A 27,978-nucleotide genomic window follows, 5' to 3' on the forward strand; every position below is an offset into this window, starting at 1 on the left:
CATCTGCTTCCCTTATGTTGGCTGCACGGTGAAGAGAACCACAATAACACACATTGTTCCTTTCAGTGGCGCGATAACAAACATTTTACCGGATGTGTCAAAACCGTTTAGTCCTTGAATGATGCATTTACTCGCCCTGTATCTTTTACGGTTTCCCTCCTTGTCTTTCCACGTCTGCAGGGCTGTGAAGTTTTCGGCCAAGCTCATGGGCCAGGCCATGGCCAAGCGGGTGAAAGCCACCATCCTGTTTGCAACAGAGACGGGCAAATCGCAAGATTACGCCAAAACTCTGTGTGAAATCTTCAAGCACGCGTTTGACGCAAAGGTAAGCTTGCTCCCGCTTTGCATCACCTCATATCGGAAAGTTGGCCGAGAGCTGCCACTGTAAGAACATGTAATTGAAAAAAGGGGGAATTCAAAGACTTCATTCCTATAGCCTACCTATACACCCCCCCACCAACACCTCCACCACCACTACCCCACCTCCTGCAGTCCAGCTGAGGAAGCCACGCAGATGCCAGCTGAGCACATGCGATGAGAGGGTGGAAGGAGAAAGTGTGTCTTTTCTCACATCTCCTCTCGTGAGGTAAAGAGCTGCGGGTCTGAGGCGAGATTTAACCACCGAAGCGTTGAGCGGTGCAGTAGTTTAAGATCCCGCAGCAAAGCAAAACATGCTGCTCTCCTATCATACACTGTTGTGCTTCTCCTCCAGGTCATATCTTATTTTCCCCCACAGAGAAGAGATTCATGCATGCAAGTGTGTGGATGTGTGTCACCGAGAGTGGGTGTGCGTAGATGGATCTCAGGGCAGATGCGAGTGCCCGGGGGGGGAGAATCTTTGTTGTCGTGGGGCTAAAGCCTGTTTTCCTCCTTCACGCCTTCGGTCGTGTGTGCATGTGAAGCGCGAGTGCAGCCCCGTGGCAGACAAACACCATCTTGTTGAGTGGTATGCATCATGGATGCTCATTGTGTGGCAGCAGCACATTATCATCTTGTTAGAGGCGAGGACAGAGTGGTCATTACGACCTCCTCCTCTGCCATCGGCTGTGTGTTCAGCCCTGATTTACATGCTCCAGTCGTCTGTCGTGTGGAATGAGTCTCGGAGGTGAGAGCGAGATAAACACTGCGCCGTGGAAGTGGAGGATGAGATTCACTCGGCGTCGTGCTCTTTTCTTCCCGCAGGTCACGTCGATGGATGAGTATGATGTGGTCGACCTTGAGCACGAGACGCTGGTGTTAGTAGTGACCAGCACATTCGGCAACGGTGACCCACCAGAAAATGGAGAGGTGTGTTTGTCTATGTTGTTGTTAACATGTGTATTGATTGAGCACAGGACAGATGCATGGATTTCCAACACTTGTTCTTTTGTTGCTTCAGAAATTTGGAGCTGCCTTAATGGAGATGCGTCACCCAACGTCCAACACAGAAGACAGGAAGTGAGTTCAGTCCCTCAGCCTGTGTTTATATTCTTGTCTGTTTGTTGTTTATTCTCTCTCCGTTCCACAACCGCTGGTCTCATGTGTTTTCTCCAGGAGCTACAAGGTCCGTTTCAACAGCGTCTCCTCGTACTCTGACACACGCAAGTCCTCCAGTGATGAGCCAGAGACTAGAATCAACTTTGAGAGCACCGGGCCTCTGGCTAATGTCAGGTAAACAAAACCACATCAAATCAAATAGTCATGAGAACTTTTGTTTCCACTTGTCTAGAAAATGTTGCTCACAGGCAACAACCATCTTGTGACCTGCAGGTGAAATGAGGACAAATTACAGGACAAGTCCCAAGAAATGGGAATCAAGTTAGAACCTGTTTTAAACTGAATTTGTATTCACCTCTGCCGAGGTGTCTGTTTGTCTGTTAGCTAGAAGGACTGAGTAAAGACTCGTGGTGAAATGATGTTTTATGGGTCAGGGAGGAACTCAGGGAAGACATATTTCAGACATATTTCGGGGATTAATATTTATGAATGTGTGCGATTTGGTGCAGATAAAAAAAAATGCTACTCTAGTTGTAGATGTACAGAGTCACTGCAGACACAAGCAAGGAAAGTTAATTAGTGCTTTTAGATTTTATTCTTTCTATAATTCTTAATTTCCTCTGTGATATGAAAGGTATTAAAAGTGTAGTTTTGACAACGTGCCGACGTGTTTGACAACATTTACGTTGTATTCAGTGAACTTCATCCTCGCTCAGACTCTCTGACAGAGCGCCTGCGATGATAAACCTTATTGCACTGGACAGTTTGCTGATCTGTTAAAGAAGAGGAGACTCAGACTTGAATGTGATGTGGGCCGACTGTTTCACAGCGAAGCAGCAGCAGGAGGATGACTCGTCTGTTCTCAAAAGAGCGCTCTCCTTCATGTTTACATCTATAAAAACCAGGCATTCATAAATCGTCAGCTGTTTTCAACTTTCTGACAACGAAGGAAAGGGCAAGTTTCTAAAGTGGGCTCAGCGGCGGCAGTTTGCGAACGTGTGTGTTTTTCTTTTTAAACACCACCTGCCTGTCTATCTCTGTCTTCTTCTTGTGTGTGTTTAGGTTCTCAGTGTTTGGCCTTGGCTCCAGGGCCTACCCACACTTCTGCGCCTTTGCCCACGCTGTGGACACGCTGTTTGAGGAGCTGGGGGGGGAACGCATCCTACGCATGGGAGAAGGAGACGAGCTGTGTGGTCAGGAGGAGTCGTTCAGAACCTGGGCCAAGAAGGTTTTTAAGGTCGGTTTCTTGGGCAAAGACCCTGTGGGCTAGGATTAGTTCATTTTCTCCATCATACTGGTTTATTTTCTGTAAACCCACAGCAACATAAATAAAATCAGAAATTCCTCTTGTGCTTCTAAATGAATCCAAACATTTAACTTCCTGTCTGATACGCAGCTGCTGTTTCAGGTGTGAGGGACTAATATACGTGTTCTCTGTCCGTGTTCTCTGTCGTTACATGTCCAGGCCGCCTGTGACGTGTTCTGCGTCGGCGATGACGTGAACATCGAAAAGGCCAACGACTCCTTGATCAGCAACGACCGCAGCTGGAAGAAGAGCAAGTTCCGCATGACGTACACGGCCGAGGCCCCGGCGCTCACAGATGGTAAATGATGATCCTGTGGGAACCGAGTAATGAACTGTTGATGATGCATTGATATTAAAGGGGCAATAAGAGCTAATTAGAGCTGCAGAACAAAATGGCCGTAATATATGTGAAGAGGGATGTTGGGCTTATTGATCAAAACCAGTGACTCCTCCATTACATCACCTGGAGGTCTGGGGCTCTGTTGTCTATCCTGTGCCGAACCAGGGTTTTGTTTCGCTCCCATTTTTCCATGAATAAAAGTATAAGATGTAAGATTTCCTCACTTCAAACAAAAGGCTTATTTCTCTCAAATCCATATTGCTGCCAAGATAATCCATCCACCAGACATAATGTAAATGTCATGTATGTGATGCCATTTTGTTCCTGTCTGCCAACAGCTTTGCACAGCATTCACAAGAAGAAGGTTTATGGAGCAAAGATGCTGGAATCTGAAAACCTACAAAGTCAGAAATCCAAGTGAGTGTTAACGCAAACAGGAAACACGATATAAATTATTCTAAATCATGTTGAAATGATCCTGTGGCTTCATTTTGTTGACTTTGCTTTACGGAACAGACATGAAAACGCAGTTCCCTGTACCTCTGATCTCTTTTGCAGTCGCTCCACCATATTTGTGCGGCTCCACACAAACAACCACGACAGCCTGAGCTACCATCCCGGCGACCATCTGGGCATCTTCCCTGGCAACCATGAGGACCTGGTTACCGCTCTCATCGACAAACTGGAGGACGCTCCGCCTGTCAATCAAATTATCAAAGTGGAGTTCCTGGATGAGAGGAACACGGCTCTAGGTGAGTGATGCCATTAGCAAACGTCACGCTACAGAGAGAGCTGCGGTTCAAAATTGCAGCAGGAGGTTAAAATCCAAACACGAACAAGAAACAGTCCCTCTCGCCTCGACAGGCACCATGAAGTCGCACCATGTTGAGGTATCTTAGCCCAGAAATCGTTCAGTGAAGACGCATGTTGGCAGTTGAGGTGACACTATGCAACACAAGTGTGATTTTCACCGTGACTGTGAAGCAAGATGTGTCTCTAACACAGTGTCCTCAAATAAAATTAATCTTAAACATGGCTGTTCTTTTTTTTTTTTTCTTGCTGTCTTTCAACACAAAATGAAACGGCTCATACTGGGCCCTCGCAGCCTCTCCTCGTGATTCACAGGCCTGGGTCCCAAAAGTGATTTTCACTCACTGTTTACAGGCAGTAGCTCTCGCATGCTCATGCATGGATGACGAGTATAGAGTTTGTTTGGATTAGTTTGGTGTGAACAGGAGAGAAAACACTCTCGTGATCCAAAACACAGCGTGCACGTTGTAAATTTGGCAAAACGGGCTGTGAGCTAATGTAGCAGGTGCAGTTTGAACATAACAATTCATGTGGCGTTGTTGTGGAAAACATGTTGTAAAATAATTTACACATTCAACAGACAAACAGCAAGTTTTGCTTCAGTCAGGATACAATCCTCTGTCTGCAGTCGGTGCTGAGCAGGTTGCAAACACTGGGTTTATAAATGTATTTCCTCTTAATATGGGAGGTTAAATACCTGAAACCTCCCACTAGTCAATTAAAACTAAATATGGATAAGAGGTGAAACTTCTCAGGGCACCGTTGCCTGGATGACTGAGAATCTTGTGTATATGATTTATATAAAGTTTGAATTAATGCAGCTTTATTCTGCAGGTGTAATCAGCAACTGGACCAACGAGACTCGCATCCCTCCCTGCACCATCTACCACGCCTTCCAGTACTTCCTGGACATCACCACCCCACCGAGCCCTGTGCTGCTGCAGCAGTTCGCTGCTCTGGCAACCAACGACAAACAGAAGAAGAAACTGGAGGTCCTCAGCAAGGTAGATTCACTTTTTTTCAGCCTTATTGTTATCACTGACCTTTAGGAGTATTGAGCTGCTGCACTGGGCTCGTCGTTTGGTTCCAGACACATGAGGGATTTGTGATGTACAGTGTGTGCGGAGGTTTAATCCAAAAATACACTCGCTTTTTTTTCCCGGTTGAAAGCCAAACATGTGCAGACATTTTTTTTTACTTTTTATTATGAGACTCTATAAAAGTCACCATGTGTTTAAGACCCAACACACTCAACATGTTTGCTATCAGAATCTGGAAGATGCTTTCCTGCAACTGGGAGCTGGTTGGATGCACCTTGCGCTGATGGAAATACATACAGTAGGAGTGAGCTGGCGCCAAATTAAAGCCGTTGATCTTTCTTACCCAGAGCCATCCCCCCCTTGCAGTGCCTCCCACAATTCACTCTCCATTTTTGTGTGGAGAAAGGCTGGCTGAGGCCAGGCTGTGACTCATATGCTCATACATCGAATCATTGTCACCAAACCGAGAGGAAACGATGCAAGACTTCTGAATTCAGAAAAGGAAATAGTACAGCACCGCGGATCATTTTTATTTTTGCATGTGCTTAGATCATTTCAGGACTAACACAGAGTTTCTCAGATTTTTCTCATCCTGTTTTTATGTCATTAGATTCATATGAGCGTAACGACAAACGTCAGAGAAAAGAGTCAGGCAGTTTTATTATTGAGTTCTCTGTTCAAAAACACAAAAACAATATTTCAGAAATGATTTAAACTATTGCAGTGTCTGTTAGAGATCTCAAAGATCTAATTATATCAGACTGAACTCTTGAATTTATATAGGTTAAAAAAACAAGTCCCAAAGTAGTTCTAATTGTTGAGTCCTTCAGACACACTGAGTCCACACTGGGCGTCTCAATGGGCACCGTCACTAATTAGCAGCTTGAGAACAAAGATTTTTCAAAGCCTGGTGGCAGTTCTCTAAATTCATCACATCCAAATGTCAGTGATGACAAACTAAAAACAGTTGGACAGTGAACAGTGAATGGCTCTGCCTGTGGCGGCCTCCTGCTCTTGAGTCAGAAATGTTTACAGATCTAAAAGAGGAAACCCTCCTCCGTGCTCTCCCCTTGCTGCGGCAGTTACTTTGCTTTCTTTATTAGGAGAAGAAAAATAGAACAACTCACCGATAAATATCTGCTTCTCCTTTTCTCTCCCCCCACCCCCCCCCACACCAACATCCCAGGGCTTGCAGGAGTATGAGGAGTGGAAGTGGTACAACAATCCGACTCTGGTAGAGGTGCTGGAAGAGTTCCCCTCTATCCAGATGCCGTCCACTCTGCTGCTCACCCAGCTGCCGCTGCTGCAGCCTCGCTACTACTCCATCAGCTCCTCTCCAGAGCTGCACCCAGGAGAGATCCACCTCACCGTCGCTGTGGTCTCTTATCGCGCCAGAGGTACGGACCTACTGCTCATTCGAGGCTCTTCCTCACCCACAGTACTGTTCTAATCAAGCTGAGCAGTAGCCACGCTTCCCTCGGAGGATTTTTAAAACTGGCGAGGCTGCGGGTGTTTCGGTCTTTTCTGTCTCTTATTAGGCTTTTGAGGGTCTGACATTAGTCCCTTTACTTCTGGCATTTCATATGATGATGTTCTTGACATTTCAGGAAAATTAAAAACTTAATCACACCCTGCAGTTCCCACAGAACAGTATTAAGCTGGTTATTAATGGCAAAAAGTGCACCTTCTGTTTATCTATATATTTTGCTGTGGGTGAGTTTATGTCACGGATAAAAGACCCGATTCTGTGGATCTTTTCAAGGTTGCTGCAAAGACTGGAAAAAGTCAAATGACTCAGCCTCATCCAGTGATGGCTCAAAGGAAATAGATTGGAAGTTATCTTGGAAATCCAGTCTGCTTTATCGAGCAGCTGGACCACGACTGCAATTACAAGGAGTTTAGATTTAGAAACACCTCGGGAAGATTCAGTATCTCAGACACAGATTCTATTTAGAGATATAAACACAAATTTAGAGGAAACGGTGTAGCTACACTAATCTGTGTGACACTGCATTAACTATTCAGGTGTCAATTTTACTACTTTAGTATATTGCAAGGTCCTTATGTCGCCACCTTTGCAATTAACACGCACTCTCTCCTCTGCTCACTATTATTTTATCTCACACACGTAATGTATACTTCGGCAAACATGTTCCTATGATTGTAAAAGCTGAATTACTGTAATTTTCCCTTTAGAGAGAGCGGGTTATAAAATTGCCAGAGCCTTGGAAAACATGTTTGGGTCACACGTGCTTCCTGTGTCAGTTTGTCCACTTAAAGAGAGTGGGAGGCAGAGGGGAGGACAAAAGGTGATGTGTTGATTTAGTTAATTGTCCCTTTTAGATGGAGAGGGACCCATCCACCATGGAGTGTGTTCATCGTGGCTCAACAGGATAGAGAAGGGGGAGATGGTGCCGTGTTTTGTCCGAGGGTAAGTATCATGTTTTTTTTTTAATTATCTTACATGAATCAGTGTTGAATGTTTGACATTTAGGGACATGATCTAATTCTCTGTCTTGCCGAGAGTTGGACAAGAAGCTGGATACTAAACATGTGTATGTTTGCAAAATATGGAGCTACCACTAGTCAGTGGCTAACTTAGCTTAGCATGAAAACTGGAAAGAGGGGGAGGAGCTTTCCAGGCTCTTTCCACAGGTAACATTTGTTGGTGATTTGCATAACTTGTCCTGCCCTTCCTGCTGTCGCCTAGCAACAGAGCTCCAGTCGAACACAACGAGAACGGTCTAGCCGCCCCGCTGTGATGCAATCAGTCTTCAAATACAGCCTCCAAAGGACGCGGCCCCTGAATCGAGACACAACTTTTGCTTTGGGATGTTGTAGTCCAGCCTTCACCGGTTGCTAGGCAACTGGTCCAGATCAAGAAAAAGTCCGGCACTTGTTTTTACACCAAACAAAAGGAGATAAGAGTCAGTCAGTGAGCTTTAGAGGTGCCAATGAGCAGATATTGTTAGCTTTGCACAGACCCAGGCTAACAGTAGATTCAAATTAGGCATAGAGACATGAAGGTGGTGCTAACGTCCTCCTCTAACTCTTCGCAGGAATGCAAATGAAGATGTTTCCCAAAACAAACAAAACCAAAATTTTTTGTGTTTGCTGTCTTCTGTTGTTCTTTTCAGTGCACCATCTTTCCAACTTCCCAAAGACAACCAGGCACCTTGTATCCTGGTGGGTCCAGGAACAGGTATCGCCCCGTTCAGGAGCTTCTGGCAACAAAGACTGTACAACCTTGAACACAATGGTTGGTTCTTTTAAAGTGACTTCGATACCTCATTACTTTGAGATTTTTTATCACTAATTCACATTTGCAGTGGATTTTCAAAGAAACACAGGAACCGGCAGACAGAATTTGACGGCCGATTATGTTATTATCTAGAACAGGCTGATTTCACTTATTCACACCACTGATGAATAAGAAAAGATCAAATCCCTGCCAGAGTAGACCATTATTTCTACATCTTAAATTAACTCTGCCTGTCATCCTTCAGGGATTGAATCGTGCCCCATGATCCTGGTGTTCGGTTGTCGGCAGTCGGAGATGGACCACATCTACAAGGAGGAGACGGTCCAGGCCAAGAACAAAGAGGTTTTCAAGGAGCTGTACGCGGCCTATTCCAGAGAACCCGGCAAACCAAAGGTACAGACACCAAACTGTCCATTACCACAGATGAGTCAGCTTGTCACAACTCTCTTTGTACAGCTGTGTGGGTTTGAAATAAATCAGTGGTTATATTCTGGACTACACTCCTTCCATTTCACGACTTCTAACTATTATTCAGGTAACATTTTTATCGTTTGTGTTTTTTTTAAGTACCATAACCTTAATGTCTATGTTCCTTTTGATCTCGTGATGAGTTCTTTGGTTGTGAGAGACGCATACATTTTTGTACTAGTACGTAATTATTCCCTGGTCACAGCGGTTTGAGCGGCTACTTCCTAGTACTTAGCTTCCTACCTGCCTGTTTCTTTTTCTACTGTACTCACACTCGTGTCTCCTCCTCTGCCTCTCTGTCAGAAATACGTACAGGATGTACTGCGCGAGCAGCTGTCAGAGACGGTGTACCAGTGCCTGAGGGAGGAGGGAGGACACATCTACGTGTGCGGTGATGTTACGATGGCCGGAGATGTTCTCAAGACCATCCAGCAAATCATCAAGCAGCAGGGCAACATGAGTCTGGAGGACGCCGGCTTCTTCATCAGCAAGCTTCGGGTAAGAGAGAGAGCGGAAAATCAGGAAAGAGAGGGGTGCTAGTTTGAATCCAGGATGAAAAACATGAATGAAAGGTGAAAGATATTAGAAATAGGTCTTGAGTTGTTATTATACACCTGTTGCATCTCACATGACTGCATTTGGACACAGATTATTGTGATGTATTGTGGTGAGTGCGCTAATAGCCAAGAAGCTAAGACCTCATTCAGAGGGAGGAGTTATGAAGGTGCCTGGTTGCTGCTGCGGAGCACTGGACAAATGACATCCTGTTCCAAAATGTCACTTTGTGTTATTGATTACTGATTAAATTACTGATGCGGCACAAGATAATAAAAAAACCTTTAATTTAAAAGATGTTTTTCTTCCCTCATCTCTCTGTTACCAGGATGAGAATCGCTACCACGAGGACATCTTTGGTGTCACCCTGCGCACCTATGAGGTCACCAACCGTCTTCGTTCCGAGTCCATCGCTTACATTGAGGAGAGCAAAAAAGACTCAGATGAGTGAGTTGATTTCTTTCATTTCCAGTGTTTACCATATGGAGCACTAATGCTATTAAAAGATTTATGTACAAATATTCAATGAAGTGAAAAACTGCTGTGGAATCACCAATTCACCAGTTAGCATATTGTTGAGATGGTTGTGTTGTGTTTGCTAATGTCGGTTTGTTTCGGCCTTTGCAGGGTTAAGTCAGTTTAATGTAAAGTTCCACACTTGCTTTCACGTCTGAAAGCAGCTTTGACTCTGAAACTCACAGAAAAGAGTAGATGTTCCTCACATTAGAGAGTCAAACATGAGAAGAGACATATTCTGCTCAGGTTCATCATTTAAATTTGTGTTTTAACTTGAAAAGGTTTAGATTTGCTAACGTTCAGAAAAACACTTTCCTCAAACTGTCCGTTGCTGCAGCTCCTCTGTTCAGCCTCTGTCTGCAACTTGGTTTTAGCTCCTGTCTCTTTAAGACTCTCCCCCTGCTCTCATTGACCCAGTCTGTTGTGATGGGTCAAGTTCTTCCAGCGTCTTACCAACTTCTACAAACACACTAGAAGGAAGAAACACAAATATCATATATCTTCTCTGACACTAATTTGTTCTTCTTCGTCGCTACATGAGCCTTTTGCTAATTTCTCAGTCATTTAGATAAATTAACAGATTTAGAGTCATGACTCATCTTTTTTCTTTTAAATAGCACCACATGTACTGAATGAAACCAGAAAACACAGAACATTCATTTCTCCCTCCCTTCATTCACACATCTTCTGTCCTTCAGTGGACGTTGGGAAGCATGATCATGTCTATTGTTTACACATAAAACCAGGATCATTCACTTCTTGTCTCGGCTGCAACACCACTGAACTGTGCAGGATTCCATTATTCAGCTTTTCATCGTAGATCCTTCTTCACCGCTCACACTTACCAGCTGGTTATCTCATATTTCACAAACAGTGAAATCTTTTGGCCCTGCCCCCGCTGAGATTCATCCCAACTGGCGAGATTACCAGAGCGGCTCTGGTCCGACTCCAATCCGCAACCTGTAGTTGTTGGTGACGCCGGCGTGTTGTCACCCCTTAGTTTCAGATGAAAACAGAGTGGGTAACCATAGAAACCCGCAGAGAGGGGCCTTTAAACTAACAGGATTAGAGCGAGAGCGAGTGGCTCTGTTCCATTTCTGTTTTTGTTTCCGTCGTTATTTGTGCATTTTCAAGATTAAACACTTCATATACTCTTGCCATGAGAGCAAAACAAGGGCCCTACATAGCCACTATGGCTCATTAAGTACCAACATAATGCATCACAGGCGATGGTTCCTGTGTGGATTGTCACTTGAATTTCACATTTGGCCATCAAAGCCCCTGCATGCTGGATGAGTAATGACTGTAACATCTCTATTTCTATGTCTCTGTTGCTCTCTGTCTGTCTGTCTGTCTGTGTCTCCTTCTGTCTTTTTACTTCTCAGGGTTTTCTGCTTGTAAGTCTATGAATCGGGGGGGCTTTCCGACAACAACCAGTCTGGAGGATGCAGCAACACTGGTTGAAGAATACTGTGCCAATTTTTGTACTGTAAAAAAAGTTTTTCTTTCTTTCTTTCTTTCTTTTTTTATATACCACTTTAATGTTTCTGTTGGGCTCTGCGATTTTGTCTGTAGCAAGTTGGAAATGTTCTGTTCTCTGAGAATCTGTTTTGCTTGTCGATGATTCTTCCAAAAATTATAAATTGATCATTTTTGATTTCATAATGTGTGAACCTAGTGTAATGACCTGCCTCATTGTGAATGCATGACCAAGACAAGAATATACTAAACAAATATAATATACTCTGTGTTATTGTTACAGTGAAAATGATTTTATCGAGGTTTTATATTTGCAAGGGGGAATGTGTGGCTTCGATTACAGAAACAGAAATTTATGAAGTTGATTTCACTGATTCATCAAGAACCAGGACTGATCGAAGTTATTTGGGCTGTTGTGCTGTTTATTCTTTTACATCAGAGGCTGTAGTTTCAGAAAAATGTAGAATCATGAAGGACCCGGAGTCACTGCAAATGATGAATAGAACATCCGGAGAGCACATACCTCCGCCAAAGGCTAAACCCGCATCTCGCAATGCTTAAGAAAGTGAAAATAAATTCCTTGATATGTTCCTTGGTATGTTTTTCCGGGACGTGCTTTAAAATGTAATGTGTTCTTCCTTGAGTCGTGTTCTGCCCATCCGGAACATTTCATGGAAATTGGTTCCGTAGTTTTTGCATAATCCTAACTAACAAACGAAACTTAAGGAGGGGGCACACTTTCACCAAGGCTCAACCGTCGAGCTGCACCAAATTTCACATACTCATAGATATTATTTCAGATTGTTTCCATTGAGATCATCTGGATCTGCCCCAAGATGGAATAGGTTATCCCCTGACCGATACCACTCCCTCCCACCAAGTTTCCTGGTAATCCATGCAGAGGTTTTTGTGTTGGACAATAACAGACATACAAAAAAACTAATGATTAAAACATCAGCTCTTTGGCCAAACAACAAACATGTTATCCAGCTCTTCTCCGCAGTCCAGTTAGAATGCATCAGCCTCCGCGGCAGCTCTCTTATTGGTGGCCTGTCCTTTCTCTCGTAACATCATAATCCCGTGTGTCCCAGTGGGTTCCTGCACAACCACAGCAGCAAGAAATCAAAGCTACCATGTTTCACTATGTGTTATTAATCAACTCCAAAACACTTCTTTAGGGCTCTCAGGTTTTATTTAATTATAGATACTTATTCAACATATTATACTGACATTATAAAAGTCTTGCTGAGTGCTTGATGAGGAAATCGATAGCTTACCTCGCTCATATCCCATAAGGTAGATGTTAAGATACAGCCAGCAGTGGGTTAGCGGGCGTTCAGAGCAAAAGTTGCACAAAAACCAAAGTTCCATGTTGTAGTTTTACGTGTCAGGCTTTGTTTGACTGGAAGCAGCTCCCGCACAAAATAACCCTAAAATGCAACTTGTAATTTCGTATTTAGTTGTTCTGTGCAGATTAAACTAAAAAATAAAAATAATGGAATACATATGTTTTAGATGTGCTGCTATAGGAAGCTTTTGTTCTGATGCTAAGCTAAGCTAACCAGCTGCAGGCTGTAGCGTCACATTTACCACATGGACATGGTCGTGGTATTGATCCTCACCTTCCTCTCAGCAAAAATGACAAATATTTCCTAAACTGTTCCTTTAAAAACAAAGACTGTCGGGGCAACAAACCTCTTTTCCTACCGGAAAGTAAAGGTTGTGTTTCTGCACACCGTGCTGCCCAGATCACATGTGGCAGCTGTCAACTTTGTCCAGTGCTCACTGGATTTTAAAACTTTCATTTGTCGGCATCATGACTCTTCTGCCTCTTGCCTTACATTAACTCTCTGCTTCTGCCTACATGCACCACATTCACTCTCTTTTGTCTCATGCCTCTCTCTCACTGTGACCTGACACCCGCTCAGTAGCATCAGCATGCGTGTGTGTATGTCTGTGTGTGTGTGTCATATCAATCGCTGTGTGTGTGTGTGTCTCTATTCGAGTGGGTGGAAACGTGCATGTGCTCAGGTGTGTGTTTTTACATGGTTATTCTGCTCTGTGGTCTGCTTACTCGTCACACTGGTCAGATTTTGAAACCAGCATGAGTGTGTTGCTGTGCGAGTCTGAAAATGAAATCTTACAGATGGTGTTTTGGTATCAGGAAACTGCCCACATGGCTTTTCGTTTTGATCTCAGCAGTCCACTCCTGTTGTGAGGTTTAGTTTTTTTTTCATTCAAAGACGAGAGGCGGCCGCTCGGGTCATTTGCTGCTTAGCAATGAGTCAGGGCTGTAATTTGAATATATCTGTGCAGCGACCACATTATTTTTTCGACCGTCTCGACAGTAACCTGTGACTTTTCTTGTCATCTTCTCTGTCTTATTTATTCCGTCCCTTCGTCTCTGATTCAGTTCAAAGATAGCCGTCATCATGATTCATGGATTTCAGTGTGATTTCCAAAACAGCTCAAACAGCTGCTGAGAAAATGTTTGTTTGTTTTTTTGATTCCCATTGTCCCCACTGTCGTTCACTCTGAATGAATGTCTCCTCTGTCTTATTTGTTTTTAACAGATTTCCTTCAATTGGAATGAGAAAATGTCTGTGATGTAAAATGTGCAACAAGAAAACAATTGATACAATAATATAGCGTATATATATAGCTTCTATATATATATATATATATATATATTCAAAGACAAAGTATAAAATATAAAGAGTACCACTTCGATCTTTTCTAAGAATGTATTTTGATTATGTAAATGAGCACTATGATTCTGCTTGATTTAAAAAGAACAAAAAAAAAGCCTATTCTATATGGTGTCTCTCATATCATTTAGGTATGGGGATAAAACAGCAGCATTAAATAAATGCATGGTGATCTTCTGTCTCCTGTTCATATTTAAAAAGCTCTGTCTATTAACCAGCACTGTGTCAGTCAGTGAGACTGTATCGTGAGGTCTGGCCTTTTCCCACAGGGCTTTGGATGCTTAAAAAAAAAAAAACTTTCTGGACGGGATTTCTTTCTCTGTGTTTGCATATCGCTGCTGCTGCTATGAACAACTCTGATCCAATCAGCCTCTGCTATAATGACCTTTGTTGTGTAATTGATCGAGGGTATTCCATTTTAATGCATCAACTGCAAGGACTTTTCATTTACTTACGAAATAAAGAGAAACATTTACAGAATATGTCAACACAGTTGCTTCCTTTGCCTTTTTTTTTGTCTTGTTTGTAAAAGAAATAAGATAAATATTCTGGGACCTTTCGGCTATTTTGAAGGTCAGATTTATATGTTGATAAAGAGCTGCTTCTTCCTGATAAACAAGAGTTGGAGCAAACAAGACGCACGCTTCCCCCTCGTTCCTCCTGCCTGCTGGTCGTCATGGTCTCTCAGTGCCACGGCAACCTGTCAACAAAACAAGCTGCTCAAGGATTCCGATTGGTGGGTTGGCCGTCTGACAGCGAGGCTGTGGCCTTTCTAATTAGCCCAAACAGTTTGACCCTCCTGTTGTGCAAGATAGGTTGCATGAACATGTACTCTTGGACAAATGCAGTGCAGTGATTTCACTCACAGCAGGAACGACTCACCAGCAGGTTGGATCCAAAACAGACCAAAATGAGGAAGTGATTTCTTACACAAAGGATTTAAAATAGATTTATCTTTCTTTGTGTTAATATCACTGTTGCGTTGCGTTAAAGTTGTGGTTCAGAAAAAGTTGGCCGAGGAGACAGCGATGCCTTCTGTGCTGGAAGACGATGACGCAGGAACAGAAAGTGAGAAGCTGCAGCTGGGGGAGGTAGGAAGACAACCGAGCAGCCAAGTTGGCAAAGCAACTAGGCAGGTGAAGGAGTGCAACAATGTTCAGAGACAACATTTAATAAATACTGATGGTTCAGTCTGGAAATAATGAATGTGCCTCAAGTTAGGAGAAGAGATGAGGAGAAGACTCTGGTTCAAAAGGTTAAAGGGAGGTGGGAGGAGAGAGACTATAAGGACAGAGGTTCATTCACATTGAGTGTAGGCATCAGTTTAACTTAGCAAATCCATCCAGTCTCCTCACTCAGCCTGCCGACGCTGCTGACTCATGATATTTCTCATTCCTCCATCCAGCTGAGAGCGAGCTGGACAGAGGTCGGCGTGCGTGGGCCAGAGGACGGACCCTCGAGCCTCGATGGTAATGATCAAGACAGAGGTGAACGAGAGGGTGAAGAGGAAGACAAGGACGAGGAAGAGAAGCTGGGAGGAGAGGAGAGTGTGATCTCTGATGAGGACTACGACACAGATTTGGAGCTCGGAGGTGAAGAGAAAGTTGATTTTGAGATTAAAAAAGATAAATTGAGTGGGTGAGTTATAACATTTTGTGATAAAGGGTGTGATGTTCCTTTTAAATAACGAGGATAATGGCTCTGTGTTGTGAGTCATGTTTGAAATGAATAATTCCATCTTGGTATTGACTTTTTTGAAATGATGTTCTGCACTAGCCTTAAAAAAAACTCCTCTTGGTTGTGATTTTTTTTAAATTTGATCTTGATCAGAACTTGCATTGATAAGGTAAAATCAACCCCAATCTGCTGATCGTCTCCCTGCTGCCTCTCTGCATCTTCTCCATCTCTAAATGACTTCTGAAAAAGAAAAGAAAAAACGAAATAGAAACTCCTACACTCGTCCGCCCACACATGTGGAGCCCTGTTCTGCATCTTAATGAAATCATCTCGGTCTTTGTGTCGGGCTTCCTTTTCACCACCAGTGAAAACCATCTGGTATGAATGAGCACCCCTGGCAGGGCGAAAGCAGCCATGAGGGACTTTTTCAATATCACACTCAGAAGGTCCCCCTCCTCCCGCAGGAAAAAGCAGAAAGGCCACATCTCTGCTTTTTCAAAGAGGTATTGATGGCGAACAATTCAGACAGACACCGCAGCTATTATCTTCATTTGTGTTGCAGGTAAGGAGAAGGCGTACGACCCCTCGAGGAAGACGTGCTACATGAAGGCATGTGAAATGTTGCAGGTGGTGCCTGCCTCTTACTTCCTGCGACACGTGAGAGATAGTGAGCTGAACATGATGCATCGTGGCCTCGGGCCTCAGGTATTTTCATCAGAAGTTAGAAACTATCATCAGAAGGGAAAGGGGGGGGGGGGGTTGTATTGTATTGTATTTGCTGAATATTTCTGGGAAGAGCAGGGGCAGCAGACTATTATCTATTTATAGTATTTTTATCCAAACTTTATTTTCTAGTATTACTCTGTTTTCTGAATTTAATCATTTGGAATCTGGGTGCAGGGAATTTTTTGATTTCAAAGCTATAATAATTCTTTATTTCTGAGAAATTACATTTTATTTAAATACTGACTAAAATACTATATATATAGAAACGTGACTGCAAGAGAATGATTTATTTATAAATGATGTGTCTGCAGCATAGATGTTAAAACAATGTGTCTTTAACTTCTTTCTGTTCTATTGTACAAAAAATAAGCCAAATAAAAAAGTACACGCAGAACATTAATTACTAATTAAAACAAACAACCTAAAATGACAGAAAGTCTCTTAGCAAACAATTTACTTGATGTGTACTCTGAGTTTTATTTTTTATTTTTTGGTCCATGTCCCATTCACTAACTTGGAGGAGGTGGGGTCAATGATCTATCCTGTAGCCAGCCACCAGGGGGCAAACCAGATGATTTGGCTTCACTTTGAGGATTTAGCTGTGACGTCGTCCATCTTTGTTTGAGATGGTTTTCACTTTGTGTTCACTGCCCCCAAGTGGCCAAAAAAAATCTGAAATTGTCGATAACCTTTAAGATGATTAAGAGTGTTTCAGTTTCTCCAGTAGAGTCGAAGAGGAAAATAATAACAACACAGAGGAGGGGCATACGTCAGCTGTCTGAATGTCTCTGCTTCGGATCTCATACAAGCTTTTCCTGTTTCTCTCATCAGATCTGTTTCATCAGGGGAAACAAACTGAACTTCATGTCAAAGAGCCACAAATGTTTGAAGTCGCGTGAGGAAATGTGCTCACACACTGTAACACAATGCTAATAAAAGGTCCATGTGAGTCTGAGCAAAAGCTACACATGTAGATGTGCTGGATGAGATTAGACTCCAACGCTATTTCACATCAGCTCAGACCTTTGTTCAGTGAGTGACTCATTAATTCAAAGTCACATTCTCCTGCAGGGGACTACACTGATCATGAATAAGTCCGGGCTGCACTCTGTTAAGTGCAACGCAGCTGCGCTTCAGGGAGTTTCCAGCCCTTTCCTCGGAAACAGATCATGCATGTACATATGTCTGCAGTGCACTTTACATATCATTTTGCACAAGTCTCACCCTTGATACAGATCTCACCAGAGCACAGAGTCCTGCACCTCCTGACAGCTAATCCCTTTCACCTTTGAACCCACGTAATGAAGCTTATTGATTCGTTTGTGATGAGCGTTTTACACGATGGTGTGTCTGTGTGTTCTAATTCTCTTATAATCTAGAACATGCACAGATATGAACAGTCACACAAAGACATGTTTAAAATGGGTGAGATCCTCGGGTGATTTTAAAGATGGATGACATGACTGACTCAGTACAGGTGAAGCCATGGTGTCTCGATTGCCACCTGGTGGCTGGCTGCAGTACAGGTCATAAATTCTGCCTCCTCCACGTTAGAGGATGGGACACGGACCAAACTAAAAAGTAAATGGTTTCTGTTATTTAAATTCTCATCACATTGATGTATGTTAATGTGTTTATGTTGACAGCTCAGACTCTTCATTGGTAAACGTGTACATCACTGGGATCTTGATGTCCTGAGCACCACTCAGCTGACTAATAGGCAAGATGGCAGCGTTTGTATACAGAATATATTGATTTCATCTTTGGATAGAGGGAGGAAGTGTTGTTCTTTATATACGGCCTATAATTTAGACCCATAAGAAAGAAAATCAATAAATGATGCATTTAAGACTGATTGTGCATCACGTTTAACAGCTCGACGCTCTACAGCTTCCACCCAAGTAAATCAATAAAACAAAAAAATTGCAATTACTAATCAATGAGTAATCAATGTTAAATTGCTCTGTAGTTGAACATCTCTGCCTGAGAGAAGGGTGCAGTCATTGTAAGTGTGTAAAGCCATTGCCTGGATTCATAGGCAACACACTTTTCCATAACGTTGTAAATTAAAGATGTAAAAGTAAATCCAGTCCTCAACAAGCCACTTCCCAGGTTCTGCCTCAATATCCCTCAGATGGATTAAATAGGCTTTTAGATACGACTTCACCTGCCAATCACAAAAAGCAGAAGTAATTTAGCTGGTGCTGCTGCAAACGTGTATTTATTCAATGCAGATTAATGTTTGTCAGATCTTTTAGAACGATTCTCCTCGTGCATTTAAACACATTGTCCTCAGACAGGCTGGTTCCTGCCCTTTTTTGTTGTCGAAATCAAGTTCACATAAGGGTTCATCCACTCAACTTTCTCATTAGCCGAGCTGGAAACTATAATTTTCATGTGCGAGCTTCTTTTCTGACCCACACCTCCACACAGCCGCCTTCTGCTTCATTTGTCTCACGCAGGTTTAATACTCTGTCTTTCTCTCCCTCTGCCCACCTGCACCGGCACAGCTTTTAAATGCGGCACGGATAAAGGAAAAAGTGCACTGCTGCGAACAAACAGAAGAATTTCACTTTGACGAGGGGGTTGCTTGTGTGTTTGCAGGGCGCCAAAGCACTGGCGGTTCCCCTGGTAACCAACACTTCAATACTGAGACTGAACCTGAGAGATAATTGGATGGAAGGACTGGGCGGAGCTGCTATAGCCGAGATGTTAAAGGAAAATTGTTACATTACAGGTGGTTTTACCGGGAAATAAAGCATGCACACATCTTCTCTTCCCTTTCCCCTCATTGTGTCTCACCTTCCTCGAAGAAAAAGTGTCGCCCGCTACTCCCACACGTACACCACTCTCACCTCAATTATATGCCACTGCTCGCGGCTTAACATCTGGGGTCCCTCTTTTTATTTGCTGAATGTCAGTCATATGTGCAGTTCAGGAACCTATAAGTGGGTCGGAGGATGACTCCTGTGAGTCATGCAGGCTCTTGTATTTTTAACATCCTTTGTCCTGCACCACTGTTCAACTCTCAGGGTTATTCCAATCCAGTGAATAAACAGTATAACACATTACTAGCACTGGAATTGAACTTTGTGCAGCTCAGCCAAGGTTACACAATCCTACACATAGAATATAAAAGAAAAAGATGTGAAATGATTTATACGTCATGAAATGTAGTGCTGTCTCCAGCTTGTCAGGGGTAAGTGAGGCAACGTAAGTTATTGGTTGGATCCAAAACAGTTATTGTTTAAATGAGGACTGTTACACAACAAGACACTAAAAGAATGGGAACCACACCCCCAGGCAAATTCGTCCAATCCAGTGTGAGGGTTTACTCATCCTGTTTAACTAGAGCAGGGGGCGGCGGCCTGATTTTTTTTGTCAAGATCTCTGAGGACGGCCTTTTCTCGCCACGTTAAAGAAAATGAAAGAAAACTCCTGGATCCACCCCCGTAATTGAATCTGCTCCAGAGGTTAACAAGGTCTTTTTTGGCCCATTCCCCAACATCAAGTTTCGCCCAAACGCCCAAACTCCACATGTTGAATAAAGTGAAGAAAAATCCTGGGTCTTCCCCTTAAAGGTTCAGTGTGTAGATTTCAGTGACATCTAGTGGTGAAGTGAGGAAACATTCAGTTGTCATAAAAACTGAAAAGGTGTTGAGTTTGTCCAGTTTGGGAAACTGTAAATATAAAGTATTTAAATATAAAGGGTCCGTTCTAGGGTAAAGAAAACAACAATTAAGATGAAACACACTCGTGAAAACATCACCAGGATTATTTTATATTTGATTTCTGACAATAGATCCCTTTCACCTCAATCGTACACACTGGACCTTTAATCCAGATCCACTCCAAAAAGGTTTAAAATGATATTTCATCATGTTCATTGCAACTAAATTTGGTGTCTTTGTCGAAATGTTCCTTCAGTTCATCCAATCGATCAATTTAATGGTGGTGTTAAAAGAATCATTCTGCAAAGCCAAACATACCAACCAGCCGGTGGCATGAATGAAAGGTCAAGGTCGTTAGAATTCGTTCTCTAAGAGCCATGCATTCAATAGCTGATGAGGTATTTCAGTCTGGACCAAAGGACGATGGACATGTTGACTTTGCTGCAGAGTCGTGCTTCCTAGAAATGGCAGGAACTGTGTGACCTGCAAAGGTTTGCTGTTAATGAGCGAAGCATCCTCCTTTTGAACTGCTTCAGATTTCAAATGAAGTTGTCCTTACTTCCTCCCCGAGGACGTTTCCTAGAACGAGGGGAGATGATGGCTGTGAATTATGTCCAACCATTTTCAAAGCCTTTTGTTGAAGCTGAACTTTAAATTGAAGAGAACGATGGGAATATTATTGGATGTTTCTAAAACTCTGAGCTACTGTAATAGAAGAAGTCAGGACACTTCTTCATGTTACAATAAAACATAGTTTGAATGTTTAAAAGAGATACTGCACTCTTATTGAGCTGTAAACTAAATGACTGTTCTTTAATGAAATACATAAATGCTGGTTTTAAAATCAAATTTATTACAAATTTATGAAGAAAATCTACATTTATGGGTTGAATATGGTTCAAAATCAATTCTAGCGAGCCACTTTATTAACTCGTGTTTCTTATTGTTGGCCTTTTTCCATGCTCGACCTTTGACCTGTGCATCTGTTGTGTCAATCCCAGAGGTGGACCTATCCAACAACAATCTTGGGGATAAAGGGGCCAGAGCCATAGCTGCAATGCTAAAGGAGAACGGCACCCTGGTGAGGCTCAACCTGTCAGGAAACCTTTTCACAGACCGCTCTGCTGAATTCCTCGGCCCGGCTCTCGTCACCAACACCAAGCTGCAGCACCTCGACATGAGCTACAACGCTCTGAGGGAGCAGGCAGGTACGGCAGCAGTTAGCTACACATAGTAAAGGTCTCATGTTTTCTGTGAAGCCTCGGCCTTTCCAAGACTGAATCTGTACCCATGTCGGATTTTTTTATTATGTTCATATTAAAGATTTACACTGTAGATACATATTTCCTATCGGCAGCACCAGACAATTTCAGGACGGAGACATTGTGAGTAAAAGCGGTTAATTGCAGAGGACAATAGCAGAAGTCTGAGTAATGAGGTGTCAGTGAGTTCAGTTTTCTTTGGGCAGAGCTCGCCCAATTATTTCCATCAAACTCAAACTTCTTTGAATCCGTGGCGGAGGAAGAACTAAAACATTTTACTTCAGTGAAAGTGCAATAATAAAGAGACAAAAATAAATAAAAAGACGGAAGTAAAGTTTCACATCAACTGTTCTACTTGAGTACAAGCAGGTATATACTGATAAGTAATGTCATATTAATAAATAATGCTGCAGAAGATGCTTCTGAAACATTTGCACTGTCACATTAATTACCGGCTCAGTCTCGGTCTCTTTATCCATTTCAGGTGTTTGTTGTTCATCGGTGATGCTGCTGCTGAACATATAACAAAATGCTGAGCAGTAGAAAATACAGATATTTGAGTAAAAGTAAAAATACTTGAAGTACAGATACATGAATAATGTACTTTACACTATGGTAAATGTGCTTTGTTACATCTCATCACTACACAAATATTTTGATGTAATTCAGAAACTTTCCTTTCACCATGATGAGGTGAGGTGGGGGGGGAGGGGGGGGACCATTCTCATCAAACCAGTGAGAGTTTGCTGTAATTACGCAGCCTTATCTGTAAGCAGTCGCAGGACAGCAGGCGGCTGACTGTGGCATTCAAAGGTCAAGAACATTTCGCCTTCATTAAAACCTCTTTCAATTATCATGTGGATGAGCTTTGCGACAGGCACCTTGTGGAAGAACGGCCGGGCAGGATGCACTGAGCATCTGATGTGGGTAATTGAAAATAAATCTCCTCCACCACGTCTAATTGCCGTGCGTGTGCGGCTGTGATTCATCCCCACATGTTCAATTCCGATTTCTCCCCTGCTGAAATATCAAAGGACATCCTCGTGCGATTTGAGCATATAGGAGGTCCGCGAGAGGAAGTAGCTCTCACACACTTTGACACTCAGGGTATGATGTTATTGCTTTTTCAGCCAAGCAGAGTGTGAGGGTCTTTTTCTATGATTACACACCACAGAGGGCTGTGCGCTTTCTTATCCCTGTGATAAAGTGGGCGAGATGATGACAGGAATCTTTCTCTTTGGGATCTCTGACTCTGCCGTCCTCACTTACCATGAAACACACAATCCCACAATCTCACTGTAGATATGATAAATGGCTCCGAAAGAGGACACACGTGGGTGTTTGAGTCATTGATCTTAAAAAGTGCTTCAGATGACGCTGTCCTACCAATGAAATATTTAAAATATCTAAAATATATGATAATACTTGCAGTGGAGCTACCTCAGCCAGCAGATTTCATTTTCATAAAGATCCAGGAATTATTCCCTGGGAAATTGGTGAAAATATCAGAAACACCCCATCTAGCTAAAAATGATAAAAATATATAATTGTGTGGATAATTCCCTAAATCTCTTCTGTAGCTGCGGCATAATCTTGTTTACCAATCAAATCAACAAACCAACAAACAGCCCGGGGTGAAAACATAACTTCCTTATTAATTACCAATGATATATATACAGTTTTAAATAATTTCTATTTTGAGCAAATTAGACAGTCTAGTTCTTATAAATTGTTAAAATTATGCTTTTTATTTTGTCTCATATTATCGGTAAGCTTTCTTCATTTGTTCCCTATAGGACAAATCCTCGGAGACGCTCTGTCAGAAAACATGGGGTTGAGATCAGTCAGTCTGGCCTGGAACGGCATTCGAGGGAGAGGAGCTGTGATGTTGGCCGAGGGTCTCGGGGTAATCCACCTTGAAATCAGTGTCTGAACACTATATTGGTTTTTGAATTTGTGCAGGACAAAGAGAAAATCTACAGGTGATTCAGTGAGGGATCAGAGCGGGACTCTTTTTGTTTCTGTCTTGGATCAGAAGATGGTTTAGAAACAAAAAGTTTCTGTAAGCTATTATCAGATTCATCTCATCGTTGCATTATAGAGCTGAAGATGAAGACGATGATGATGAAGGGTCAAGCATCACGTTGAAACAGGAACAGAACTTCCTCCAAACAGCTTCCATAAAATCTACTTATGTCACGGTGTAGTGTAAAGATTAATGTAAAATTGGAACTATTAGCTCCCATGATACCTATAAATATATATAAGTATATAAAAGAAGATAGATAGTCCACATACTTCTGGCAGTAAACTGTAGTCTATATATATCATGGGGTGTTTTCAATGGAAAAGTGAACTGACAGTGAATTTTAGGACAAACTGTGCAGCCTGTAGAAACAGGATCATGACACATTCTGTAAATGCTGTTTTGTTTATTAGGGTTAATGATATGATTCAGTATACTGCAGCCGGAGAGTCACTAATAGAGGACGTTATATAATAACCTGGCTTTAACTTGCTCGCCCTACTTTGTGAAAAAGTCCTCTGGTTTTTTATTCATCGAGTCTCTCACAGCAGAAAAGGCTGAAAAGTGCAGCATCCTCCTTCTTTTTCCTTTTTTTCCACTTCTTAATGACCAGGATGGTCAGAGGGACACTAATCACTGAGCTGCACTGACAGCTTTGATTGATTCAGCTCCTGAGAGCCTCATTACCTCAGGATTTACACTGCTCACTCATTTTAAATGAAGGTGGTCTTCGGTTAATCCTGTTGGAGAATGTGTTCAAGTTATTCTTGTTACTGCTTTTGGAAAAGGACAAACATCTCCCATCTTCTCTTTTCTAAGGGGAACATTTCACTTAGAGCGGTGGATCTGTCGTTTAATGGCTTCGGTAAAGAAGGAGCTGTTGCTTTGGGGCAGGCTCTGAAGGAGAACAACGTTTTGGAGGAGTTGAATGTGAGGTATGAGCCGATTTTTAATCTTGGTATGTGATAATCTTTTTTGGTATTAAAGTAAAAATATTACCGCCTAGAACAGCACTCAGAACAGCACGTTCCTTCTTCAGTCCCCTTGGACATAAAACTTTTGAAGATACAATTGATTCCCTTCTGAATTCACATTATCTCACTTATAATTCTGTGGTAGTTACATGTTGGTTGCACGATGTCTTCCTGTACAGCCGCTGAAAAAATCCTACCCTCTATGAAACCACATTTAAATCTGCCTGATCTGGATTTTATTTGGATCCACATGACATCGCACACACTCATAGTTCCCATTATGATGTGGAAATCAGTAAAGAAATCATAATACACCACATCTCGCATTATGTGATATAAGATTCCTGGATTTAACCAGATTCACCCCAAAATGTAACGGGCTCTTTCCTGGCCCACGTCTCACTCTTCAAACAAGTTTAATGTAAATCCATTCAGTAGTTTTGATGTTTTCAGACATGACCTCAGTAGAATGTTTGAATAAGTGGGTCCAGACTCGCTGCAGAGTTTGCCTCTCACACATGAACAACACAGCAGGAGATTCTCTGCTCAATCTCTGCAGTGGTGAGTGGAGATGAGGGGTGGTGCACCAGGCAGAAGCAGGACGTGATGTATTTATTCTGCTGCTTCTTTTTCACCAGTAGCTTTGACATCTTCGTCGTCGTCTTCTTCGACTCCTCATGCAGAGACATTTGCCCTCTCTTTGTTTTTTATTTTATTTTTGCATCTGTCGCATGTTAGAAACATCATCAACACCCCACTCACTCCTGTCCAGTCCTGAGGCTCTCGGTTGATGTCTGAAAGCAGCTTTACTGATAAACATACAAACATTTACACCAAACCAACAAATGGACGGGGGTGAAAACATAACCTCCTCCACAAATATTCTTGATATGACTCCTGGTGTTGTCAATACATCTAAAAACACTGATTCTCTCAAAGCCTCGTGGATGAACAATACAATTTAAAAACATAGCACATCATGATTGTGTCCCTCACTCTCCAACACACCTTTTTTCCCTTTTGTTTTCTGTCCTGTATTTGTTCGTCGCCACAGTAACAACAGAATCCCCCCTGAAGGAGCCGTCCGCCTCGCCGCCGGCCTCAAAGTAAACAAGACAATCAAATCCCTGAATGTAAGCTGTTGAAAAGAGATTGTTTCGAGCTTGGGAAGCAAAGGGTGGCATGAGTGGATGAAATGGGATGAATAAATGGATAACTGTACTTTGTTTTAATGTCGGCAACCGAGCTTCTCGGGGGCTCGTCTTAACCGACTGAAAAAAAAAGAGTGAGAGAGAGAAGACGACACTAAGCTGAGTTACAGCCTAAATATTACGAGCAGGACAATCTGAGCATCTGAAGTCTAATCAATTGTCACAAACTTTTCCAACTGTTTAGATATAACTGAAATAACGTGTTAATTAGTTAAGAAGTTTCACAGGTGCTTTTTCGTAGATTTTTTTTTGGGTGCACAGAGACAGGCCAGATGTTTTCAGGCTTTATGCTAAGCTAAGTAGGGCTAATCAACCCACTGGCACCAACTCCATAAATATTGCATTGGTCTTAGACTGTATATGAAGATGGACACCACGACAGCATATCAAAAATTTATCCAAATCACCTGGATCGCCCTCTGGTGGCTGGCTGTAGTACAGCTCCTCCACGTTAGCAGATGGGACATGGCCCATACTAAAAAGTCAAAGTACACGAATAAATGAGACATACAGTCGTCATTTTTCTAGCAAGTTTGGTTTTACTTAGTTGTTTGATGCTATAAAAAGTTGGTGAACGTGATGATTGACGGCTGAGACTGACTCCTGATTGGTCGAGTGTGTGTATGGGCAGGACCTTGATAACTTCTTCTTAAATTCTGGTTCCTAATGACCCTCTATCTTTATTTACAGTCTAACACAGATATGAGAGTTGTTCTGATCTTCTCAAAGCTGAACTATTCCTTTAAAATGTTTATGTCAAATACAATGTTATTTGGAGTTAGTAGAAGGAATGGGGATCCACTTTTCAAACCAATGTAACGTTAACAACATATTTTATTTCCTGTATTTATAACCAGAGACATGGTAAAGACCTTCTCTGTGTTTGGCATTACTCCATTTTCTCATATTTCTCATGTTTATCTTTGGCCAGATGGGTAGGAACCCCATCCAGAATGCTGGGTGCTATGGGATCCTCAAGTCTCTGCTGGAAAACAGAGATTCAGCCATGGAAGCTTTAGACTTTGCCGTAAGTCACATACACCATCATTCACCTTTATACAAAAATCTTCTCTCTTTTGCAGGAGACAAACTTACTTTCTTTTCTTTCTAGAGCATCATGGTGAACCAGGATTTTGAAGAGTTGCATGCAAAAGTGAAAGAAATACTCCCTGCACTTACAATAAACCACGGGGGCAGAATTGGCACATTCGGAAAAGCAAAAGCTTGAGAAGTGGTAATTGCGGCACTTCTCATGCCAGCGAAGATGGAAGAAGTCTTGTCAAAGCCCCGTGAACGTTTTCCTCAACACGTGAACCGAAGGATGGGTGAATGCAAGGAAGTCATAGTACATTTTTTAAAATGTATTTAGAATAAATTAAACTTCTTAAATACTCAATCAAATGAAAACAAAGTTGATTCAGAGGTTTGTTTATTTCCTAAAATAATCAATGCATACACACCTTTTTTGCTGCTACTTGAAATATGGTGTTGTGAGAGTCATTGAACACGGGCATATAATACAGGTATTGAGTTTGAATCCTTTTAGGTATGATCGGATTCGATGTTATATAATGTCAGTGGGTAGAATGATGGAGAGGATCAGAGAGCACTGCATTGTGTTTGAAAAGAACTGAAAGTGGGTTGCACAAAAAGGATTTAAGTACTGCGTGACTCGTCTAATAGAGGAACCAGCTTTGAAAGAAAGTGCCGCTATTAGATAAGAGACCTGTTTGCAGCAGAAAGACGAGTCAAAACACTGTTAGATAAAATAAGCAGTGATGTATTCCTCCTACAAACACACCATTATATTTCATATTATTTATAAAAACACAAAAACACCTGGTGATATCACAAATTTACTTGATTTGGCCGGTGCAGTGTCTTTAAATACAGAGATTGAAATTTGCCAGACAACTATTTTTAATTTTGTGTCGAGATCCCTTTGCAGAGAAATAGCTTAAAACAAATAAACCTCTGACCTCCTGCAAAATCAAACTAAATTATTATCGTAATAATTCAGTTAATAAATTCAGAAGTTTAGTTTTACTGTTTGAGTACTACATTCTGATTATACTTCTTTACCTTTGCGACTTAACTCTCAGTAAAATGTTGTATACAGGTATTTTAGCTATATGTCTACATTTGGTATTTATTTAAGAGATATGAATTCAAACCACATAAAATGGCTGTAACATAATCTACAAAAAAATCAATGAAACAGTTATAAATAAAAAAGATTATTACATTAATAATGTATTATTTGAATTAATAAAGTCAGTAATTTAGTTTAACTATTTGAAATGGGTTATTTAAGTACTCACTTCTGGATCTACAACCTTTGTGACTTAACTCTTTGTTAAATACAGGTAGTTCAGAGTATATATACACACCACATCATGTGAAGGCTGTATCATAAATATAAATACAAATAAATATATCTACACAAAATAGGTTTAAATAAATACAATTTA

At 41.9% G+C, this 27,978-nt stretch overlaps 2 protein-coding genes across 7 annotated transcripts in view; both read left to right on the top strand.

Moving 5' to 3' along the window:
• nos1 (nitric oxide synthase 1 (neuronal)) overlaps positions 1 to 14,448 on the top strand; it is a 33,975-nt gene extending 19,527 nt beyond the window's left edge. Inside the window, exons 14-29 of the mRNA XM_020099320.2 lie at positions 181 to 325; positions 1,183 to 1,287; positions 1,379 to 1,437; positions 1,534 to 1,650; positions 2,539 to 2,713; positions 2,942 to 3,080; positions 3,461 to 3,539; positions 3,681 to 3,874; positions 4,767 to 4,936; positions 6,159 to 6,369; positions 7,316 to 7,403; positions 8,110 to 8,231; positions 8,479 to 8,627; positions 9,006 to 9,200; positions 9,586 to 9,704; positions 11,159 to 14,448. Of these exons, the coding sequence (XP_019954879.2) occupies positions 181 to 325; positions 1,183 to 1,287; positions 1,379 to 1,437; positions 1,534 to 1,650; positions 2,539 to 2,713; positions 2,942 to 3,080; positions 3,461 to 3,539; positions 3,681 to 3,874; positions 4,767 to 4,936; positions 6,159 to 6,369; positions 7,316 to 7,403; positions 8,110 to 8,231; positions 8,479 to 8,627; positions 9,006 to 9,200; positions 9,586 to 9,704; positions 11,159 to 11,174 (2,083 nt within the window). The 3' untranslated portion in view covers positions 11,175 to 14,448. The remainder of the gene's footprint in view (positions 1 to 180; positions 326 to 1,182; positions 1,288 to 1,378; positions 1,438 to 1,533; positions 1,651 to 2,538; positions 2,714 to 2,941; positions 3,081 to 3,460; positions 3,540 to 3,680; positions 3,875 to 4,766; positions 4,937 to 6,158; positions 6,370 to 7,315; positions 7,404 to 8,109; positions 8,232 to 8,478; positions 8,628 to 9,005; positions 9,201 to 9,585; positions 9,705 to 11,158) is intronic.
• Positions 14,449 to 14,561: 113 nt separating this feature from the next.
• Positions 14,562 to 27,930, top strand: lrrc74b (leucine rich repeat containing 74B). 6 transcript variants are annotated; one of them, XM_069523363.1, is made up of 10 exons: positions 14,567 to 15,096; positions 15,366 to 15,552; positions 16,200 to 16,246; positions 18,968 to 19,100; positions 21,036 to 21,242; positions 23,093 to 23,202; positions 24,142 to 24,257; positions 25,351 to 25,429; positions 26,439 to 26,534; positions 26,619 to 27,928. In XM_069523363.1, the coding sequence occupies exons 1-10, from the start codon at positions 14,989 to 14,991 to the stop codon at positions 26,733 to 26,735; spliced, it is 1,200 nt and encodes a 399-aa protein (XP_069379464.1). In that variant the 5' UTR covers positions 14,567 to 14,988; the 3' UTR covers positions 26,736 to 27,928. The 6 variants fall into 6 exon arrangements, with proteins under 6 accessions (XP_069379466.1, XP_069379464.1, XP_069379462.1 ...); XM_069523361.1 differs by having other exon boundaries at positions 14,577 to 15,096; positions 16,200 to 16,342; positions 25,351 to 25,402; positions 26,619 to 27,924; XM_020099153.2 differs by having other exon boundaries at positions 14,580 to 15,096; positions 16,200 to 16,342; positions 26,619 to 27,922.
• Positions 27,931 to 27,978: the final 48 nt, after the last annotated feature.

This window comes from Paralichthys olivaceus, chromosome 4 (assembly GCF_024713975.1).
Source record: "Paralichthys olivaceus isolate ysfri-2021 chromosome 4, ASM2471397v2, whole genome shotgun sequence".
NCBI lineage: Eukaryota > Metazoa > Chordata > Actinopteri > Pleuronectiformes > Paralichthyidae > Paralichthys > Paralichthys olivaceus.